Here is a 9,085-nt window from a genome sequence, read left to right as displayed (position 1 = left end):
GTGTAATTGGTTTAATGAAAAACAGATTTGGTATTTTACAAGGTCCCCTACCCATTAGAGTTGTTCAAAGTTTAAAAAATGAAGCCGATGGTTGTATTCTAGCAAGCTGTGATATTATTGTTGGCGTGTGTGCTGCATTAAACAATCTTGGTCAAAGTATTGTATTCCATGAATAATAATACATATAAGTGCAGACAATGCAGTTATAGGAATAAAATTACTGAGTAAACATGACGGTACCCAAACATAAAATTTATAAAACAATACTCCCGATCCCTATACATTTTCTTGGTTGATATACACAGGAATATGATTTTTCAGCTTTTGATATGACTTCCGCTTTTTCGTTTGCATAAAATAATTTTCACAAAATGGGTTTGATCTGAAATAATGAAAACTGAACTTTATTCGAGTATAGTATAGTTTTTTCTGCTGTTTAAAGATTTCAGATTTTATTTTAAAATGTGCATCATAATCACATCCCTGTTAAAGTATTAACACTTGTCAATTCATGAACTGGTTTAAGAGATTATTATGTAATAAATATTAGAATTTTTAAAGATCCATGCATTTTGTTATTTTTTCCTACATGACATGTAGTGTTGTAACTAAATACATAACTAGATACGGTCACGAGACATAGAACACAAATACATTTGATTTTACTTGACATGTTTTTCAAAATGTCCCTATCAAAAGTGGAGTATATATTAATATCAGTGTGGATTTCTTCACAAGTTCATAATGTTATTGTGTAGATTTTCGTAACTTTCTACAGTCTTTGCAGAACCATGTGGCTGTGCGGGGAACACTTTTTAGTCCAATGCAGCTAATGTGAAACCATTGGTCACATTTGTCACATGCTACCATGTCTTCAGACTCTGTTTCTGTTTTGCAAATGCAGTATGTTGTCAAATTCTTGATATTGCTATCAGTGTTTTCTTTCTCATTACTAAGCAATTCCATTTTTCTGGATAATAGTTCCGGGAGTATGCCACCTCGCCACACTGCCTCAAGCCTACTCTTCATTGTTGAGACAAAATCATTATCAATCGAAATCCGTGTCACGACAACATCAAACTGGGATCCAAAATACAAAGTCACAGTAGCTTGCATTGGCAACAAAACATTTGAAAACTGACATTGCGTGTAATAAGAATGGTTAACTTTTAATTTGTAGTCAGCTGTGATGCAACAGTAGGGGTCTTTAGCAGCATTGTCAAAATCAATATTTCGAAATTTGTAGGGGCATTTTATTTCAAGTACCCCCTGACCACAACAGTCACAACAGCAAAGTCCATCAGGTGAGGGCACCAAGGAACGGCAATTCATCCGAAATCATAAATCCACACTTCCGCACATGGAAGTTTGTATGAACTCCTCGGGACAGTGGAGAATATGTCCTGATATTTTATTGTCCACTTGGAACCTACTGTCATTAATGGATTCGTAAAGCACATAAGCATCATTTTCATGCTCCTTGCCCCATGAAATTGCAGCTGTGTTGATTTGTACTGTGCTGGTAGCGCATGCCTTGTAAATTAGAGATTGGGCTGGATGATTGGGGTCAGTTCTCAAGAAGGCATGAGCCACAGATCCAGTAATCCGTCCATTCCTCTGATTATGCCAATCCAGTGATGAAGCCTGTCCCCTGGTTACCTCTTCCACATAGCCAATCTGTTCCTTGTGATTGGTGGAATGTCTGCCTTTTGACAAATGCCCAATAAATATGTGTCACTGGCTGAAGTGTATTCTTCTTTGAAATAAAAATCTCTGTATTTAATTGGAATACTTCTTTCCTTAGGCAGTGGTTTGTCATTCATAAAACACTCATTATATTCACTGAATGCCACAAATCCTACAATATTTTCCCCTGTGCTTTGTAACCCAGCAAGAAACAGTTTTTGTTCATCTTCAGTGGCAGGTGTAGCATGTTTCTTAATTATATTACACTTTCTTACTTTTTCTTTTACCTTTTCGGTGTAAAAGTTAATACGGGCCACAGGCGATGGTGTCACTTTTTTGGTGAAACACTGATTCCACTGGCAAGGAACATCAGTGCAAGCACTGTCTGTGTATCCGAGACGGACTGCTGCTTCCATCTTGTATAGCAAGGCACCAATATGTGAGCAAGATTCCCCCAAACCTGCCATACAGTCACAGTGTGCAGTAAGTACACATGCACTGTTGTCAACTGCTACCCAAGAATGATGACAGTCCTCTGTTACCCGCCAGGAAGGTTTCACGTCAGCTTTCAAAACAGTATTGGTACCAACTTTAATGTGCAAAACAGTTTGGACCCATCCAGATACAAAAAAGTTGTAGGCTTCCAAAGACCGATGGTTTGCTTTTGGCTGTTGGCTGAAAACCCCTAAAACAATTAAAAAAAAAAAAGAAAAAAAAAGGATGAGTGAAAACATAAATAAACATATCAGTGTCTGGTATTACCATTTTCTCTTAACTGGCCCAGTACGGGATTTTTAATATGCATGGTTTAGCTATGGGACCAATTGGGTGTTATTTTTGTACATTTTAACTGACCCTTGAGCAAGATAACAGATTGGGGGGGGGGTGTGTGTGTCCCATGCTAAATTCATAGCCTGAATATGATTTTATAAACTGAAATACAGCTAGACCAATTAATTTACAATGACAAATTGTACAAACAAAAATATTAAATATACAGATTTGTAAGAATGCAGTAGTTTTAAATCGAGCATTGAAAAGTGTAAAAAGTGTTAATTTATACGTAGGTACATACATGTAGGCTATGTAAGCTGTACGTACATGTCGTACATAATTTGCCACAGAGTCGGACTACTTCCGTACTTTTTGATATTATTATTGACCCAATAATTGGGCTGGGATCTATCTGTATATAATTAACCACAAATACAAATAATAAAACAGTTGTTAAAAATATATTCCTCACCTGGAGTATTAATGAGATAGTGGTAAACATCGGGATATTCAATCTTGGGCCACTGCTTCGGGTTATTGGTCCACTCGTCGGCTTTTAGTTTGTACGGGCACTGGTGAAGTCCAACAATATCTAATTTGGCCTTATAACGAACTAAAGCTTCCACTGGCAACTCATCCATGTATCTATATGCCATGTCAATGAAAATAGTACAACTATAATACGAAACACTTCAAAATATACAACCTTCCACTATCAATCGCACGCTAGGACTGAGTTTGTTTGCACCTTCACGCCTCGTTGCTAAGGAGATGCGCGCGCATCCTAGCCGATGTTCGTCTGGGAGAATACTTTAAGAATTTGATAACTTTGCAAATTAGATGTAAATTAGTCGAGGTGTCGGCACTAGGTTTATTGACATTTAAGCAAACGTACTTGGGTGACACTCCCTGATTGACGTATGCATTCAGTCACAAGGCTCGAATTTGGCAGGCGGCAGGCGGCAATTGCCGCTCAAAGCGCACAAAATGCTTTCCAAAAAACCGTTTCACAAGCAGGTTTTGCTTTCCGTCTGGTTTCTAAAATTTGTTTCCGGTATATCCTAGAATTCGCGTTTGTCGCACGTTTTCCGCATTTCAAATGAAGAACTTAAAATATTTAAAACATTGCTATATTTGTATCGACATCGTAGACGCGGCCATGTTACATTGGTGCGCACACCAATAATGGCAGAATTATCTACCAACAACATTCTCGAAACTCATTCGGATCACATCAGCCGATTACGGTTTTTCAAACCGAGCTCAGCGACAGCGAGTAATGCAAACGTCCTGAGCTATTTGGACTGGTTCTCGGACTGGTCATTCGGTTTAACATGTAGCGTAAAAACTAGTCTAGCCAACGTTAGGAAACAACTACTGGTTGAACTTACGCTTATTTATCGATGGAATCAGCCGAGAAGTTCCGAGTGTCGCGACTTTCAAAAACGACTACAATTTTAGAGACTATCATCGACCAAGCTACTTTAGTACTTATTACAATCATGGCCGCGGTGGCCAAAAAAGCTACTGTCGAGAAATGGGCAAGTACACACGTAAACTGGTTAGAATTTGAATGCGACGAAAAATCTGTCACTGTCTCTGGGTAATAAACATATAAACCAGGTACATAATTTGTTTAGACTCTTTATTTTGTATAGATTTAATAAAATAAGTGTAAAATAACAGCAATACCTGTGCTCTAGAACTGCTTCTCAAATTCAAACATTTGCCTCCCAATTAAAATTTGAAAAGCAAAGATTGCCTCCCAATCAAAAAAATTAATTTCGAGCCTTGAGTCATCATATAAAAACATTTCAATGGCAATTTGACACTGAAAGCTGTCCATCGTTCAGAAAACAAAAAACGTTAGGCATATAGAGAATACTAAACGAGTCCCCGTGAGAGACCGTTTATATTACAACGAGTGTGTTTTCGATCGTACATCACGAGCGGAAGCGAGTGATGTACGATCGACAACACACGAGTTGTAATGTAAACGGTCTCTCACGGGGACGAGTATAGTATTCTATTTATTACAACGCGCTACATTATTAATTTGAGTCGCCAAATATATTTTTTGTCTCTCACTAAACAGGACACTGAACGTAAACAAAACAGCGGAGTGATTCAGAGCGCATAACCCTTCTTTGCCTATGCACTCTTTTTATACTATTAAAGTATTTATACTTTCGCAATGTCATAGAGTCCCTCCATCCCAAAAATATAAATAATTAAAACAAATAACACACACTAGTAGTAAACAGCTGTAAATTGTAAAGCATGTGTAAACTAAAAAGCAAACAAATACACAGTAATTGAAATAATTAGTTTTGAATTTGAAGGACGTCAGTATTCCAATGACGTCACTTTGCATCTTCTTACAATAACTATAAATTGGGTACATGACGTTTCCGTTTTAAGAATGCTGGAAATATTTCAGTGCAAAATTGCTATTGATTTTTTTTTTTTTGGAACAACACACCTAAATGTGTTTGAAGAAAATCTTGTGATGAAAACATTGTACCTTTTACTAAATATGGCTTTCAAGTGAAATTACGGTAAGATATGCTACATTTATTATGTACAAAGCCAAAACAAGGGTGCGAAAAGTGATCGGAGGTCATGACCTCTCAAAAAGCATATCTCACCTTGTGGGATATGGAAAATCTCTCACGGGTATCTCCGTCACCGCGGTGTAATAAAACTTTATTTTAATGTAAGGATATCCAAAATGACGTCAATCGAGTTTGACGTCATTTCCATTCAAAAATACACCGCGCCACATATTCTTACGTCATTTGAATATCTAGTAATGGCGGACTGGAATTAAAGTTGCGTGTACAGTTTACTAAAACACGTTGTATTAAGCTTGAGCTTATATGATAAAGAGATTATTACCCTCGTGTATTTCGGTATCGTCAATATCATATATTAGGAATAAAAATAATGTATTAGAGGCTCGCATAATACGATTTTTATTCCTAATATATGATACTGACAATACCGAAAAACACTCTGGTAATAACCTCTCTCTCTCTCTCTCTCTCTCTCTCTCTCTCTCTCTCTCTCTCTCTCTCTCTCTCTCTCTCTCTCTCTCTCTATATATATATATATATATATATATATACAGTTGAATCCCGTTGGCTCGAACCCCGTCGGTGCTCGAGAAAGTGTTCGACCCATCGGGTAGTTCGACCGAGCCATTCGGTCAACATCGGACAATTCCGTAACATCAGTTGGAAAGTTGAATTATGCACTGAAATCAAATAAATAAATGGCAAATTCTTAATCTGTATTTACATGAATTTATTACTAAACAATTTGAATATTTCAACAATAAAAAAACGTAGCACTGTCCACTTTCCAGAAATGTAGTCGTTTTCAAAGTAACGCTTTATGCTGAGACCCGTTTGTGCACTAATTGTTTGATTGGTATCACGGTTCATCTAACAGTTGCAGTAACACTAGCGGTACTTGAAAAATCGTTACCGACAGTCGCTTAACAACCAACATGACAAGTGTGGTGACGAAAGGATTGTATGGTTAGTGTTGCAAATTCCCCGATTCATCTATGTCTGCGTCGTTAAATAAAACATTTCTTTCTTTCTTTCTATAGTTCGTTCCGCCTAAATAATTAATTCGAAGGTTATAATAACCAACTGCGCAAGCACAGCAATTGTTAGTCCTGTTTGGTGGTTTACCATAAGGCCAAATAAAAAAAAGAGTTGGTGATAATCCCCGCCCGTACCTGAAAAATACGCCCGCTCTGAATTTTTATTTTTTTATTTTGTTAAAAACTGTTAAAAATGCATTGAGATAGCAGCAATTCAACTTTCGTAAGCATTGTAACGGATTAAACATCACCAGGCCCACCTGGTGGCCAGTGAAGGAGGTACAACATCCAGGCGCATGCGCTGTTGGCTGCTACTCCTGGTCTCCAGGGTTTTATAACGTTTTTCACAGAAAAACAACAACTCCCCCCACCCTGATTTGTGTTATCAAAAGGACGATCACCAACTCTTTTTTTATTTTTTTATTGGCCTAATTGATATTTGATGGATCACCAGTTCGAGGGACATATAGCTATTACCATAGATGGGACCGACAATTTAGTTCGAGCGAAGGCGTATAGTCGACCATGGACGTGTTCGACCCTTCAGCAGTTAATATAAGGGTTTACCGAACAAAAAACTCGGGACTTCCTTTTTGGTTCGAGCGTTGCGGTGTCTTCGACCCTTTCGACCATAAACTCAAGATCACCATAGTCGCCAACAAAAAATCTGTAGATTACTTAGACATAACTCTAGATCTTGAAAAGAGCTCAGTCAAACCCTATATGAAACCAAACAACACACCTTTATACATCCACAACAAGAGCAACCACCCTCCAAATATCATCCGCAGTATACCAAAAACAATAAATAAAAGACTTTCTGATATATCTTCGAATGAGTGCATCTTTGATAAGCTAACGCCCATATAAGGAAGCCTTACTCAAGAGCGGATATTAAACTACTAACCTCAAATTACACCCCACAACAGCAGAAAACAACAGACGCCGAAACAACCGCAATAGGAAAAGCTCACCTGGTACACACAACCCATATAGCTCCAACGGTGAAAACCCAACGGTAGGTGCACCAGCATCAAGTAAATTACTCGATGATCTAGGGCTTCCCAAAAAGCAACCCCCTCTCACAAAATTATAAATCGAAACACCAACCGTTAAAATTAGCTTATAGCTGCATGACTAATGTTTGGGAAATAATTTCAGCGCATAACACAATCTACTTCAAACAACACAGAGACAACGACGCCGTTCCCTCCAGAGAATGCAAACTGTAGACGAAGAGCTGAATGTCCACTTGAGGGTAAATGCTTGCAGAAGGAGTAATATACCAAGCTACCGTTAATACACTAGATGAACACAAGCAAGAAAAACATACGTTGGTTTGACCGAGAACAACATTTAAGACGAGATATACCGCGCACACGAAGCAGTTTTCAAAACGCAACACAGAAGAACGCAACAGCGCTAAGTCAGTACATTTGGACACTGAAGGATAGATTCACCCCATACGACCATTAAGGCGGAAAATGTTATCCAAAGCAAAGCCATACTCTCCAGCGAGCAAAAAGATGTAACCTCTGCCGAGAGGAAAAAACTGTTCTAATGTATAAACCTGAAACCAGCACACTAAACTCAAAGAATGAACTCGTATCAGCATGTCGACACAGACGCAAATACCTTCTGTGCGCATACCACACATCACATATAGACCTGCATAGTGACGTAACCTCGACGTCACAAAGTCCATTACGTCATCAGCTTTCCGTTGACGGAGTAATTAAATCTACATCTGATGAGTGAGAGCAATTCAACTCTCTCACGAAACAAGCCTGTCATGTAGAGATAAACATACACTTTTAACGATATATATATATATATATCATATAATATCTTACATTGCAGTCAAAGTATGTAATATTTTTCAGATCACATACTTTAGGAATTTGATAACTTTGCAAATTAGATGTAAATTAATCGAGGTCACGGCACTAGGTTTATTGACATATGATGGGACATTCCTGAGTTTTCTGCAATTTTAAAGATGTTATCGACTAACAGAGACTTTTTAACGATTGTAATTACATATCAATAAAAAAAAAATTCGCATAAAATATTAGTGGGTGTATATTAAACGTGTTTCTGATCGTTCTAATATTTGTACTAGGTTAAATTTCATTTTATTTCCTAAAATAATTTTTTTTCGTACGTACAAAATTATTTGAAAACAAAATCCAGTTTTGGCTTCTTACACACATTAAAACGACCAGAAACACATTGAATATACAGACACCGATATTCTAAACAAGAAAATATATTTAATATATAAGTTTAATCATAGAAATATTTTATTAGTCGGAAACATCTTATAATGCAGCAAACTCAGGAATGTTCCTTTAAGCAAACGTACTTGTGTGACACTCCATGATTGACGTATGCATTCACAGTCATCGAATAAAAACATTTCAATGGCAATTTGACACTGAAAGCTGTCCAGCGTTCAGAAAACAAAAAACCCGTTAAGCCCTAGTTTGTTTTGATGTAAGGACATCCAAAATGAGGTCATTCGAGTTTGACGTCATTTCCATTCAAAAATACACCGCGCCACATATTCTTACGTCATTTGAATATCTAGTAATGGCGGACTGGAATTAAAGATGCGTGTACAGTTTACAAAAACACGTATTAAGCTTGATATTATAATATGATAAAGAGATTATTACCCTCGTGTATTTCGGTATCATCAATATCATATACCGGGTATTAGGAATAAAAATAATATATTATGCTCGTCAGAGGCTCGCATATAATACAATTTTTATTCCTTATATTTGATATTGACGATACCGAAAAACACGAGGGTAATACCCTCCCCCCCCCCTCTCTCTCGCTCTCGCTCTCGCTCTCGCTCTCTCTCTCTTTCTCTCTCTCTCTCTCTGTCTCTGTCTCTCTCTGTCTCTCTCTCTCTCTCTCTCTCTCTCTCTCTCTCTCTCTCTCTCTCTCTCTCTCTCTCTCTCTCTCTCTCTCTCTCTATATATATATATATATATATACACA

The 9,085-nt window shown here is 37.5% G+C and overlaps 1 protein-coding gene across 1 annotated transcript; it reads right to left on the bottom strand.

The window, feature by feature from the left end:
* Positions 1-1,655: 1,655 nt before the first annotated feature.
* LOC121378072 lies at positions 1,656-3,345 on the bottom strand. The gene is made up of 2 exons (XM_041506172.1): positions 2,933-3,345; positions 1,656-2,371 (listed from the first exon to the last, which is right to left on the bottom strand). Exons 1-2 carry the CDS (start codon positions 3,114-3,116, stop codon positions 1,656-1,658), a joined length of 900 nt encoding a protein of 299 aa, XP_041362106.1. The 5' UTR covers positions 3,117-3,345.
* Between the last annotated feature and the right edge of the window lie 5,740 nt (positions 3,346-9,085).

This window comes from Gigantopelta aegis, chromosome 7, assembly GCF_016097555.1.
Source record: "Gigantopelta aegis isolate Gae_Host chromosome 7, Gae_host_genome, whole genome shotgun sequence".
Classification (NCBI taxonomy): domain Eukaryota; kingdom Metazoa; phylum Mollusca; class Gastropoda; order Neomphalida; family Peltospiridae; genus Gigantopelta; species Gigantopelta aegis.
This window is presented reverse-complemented; position numbering and strand designations above follow the sequence as displayed.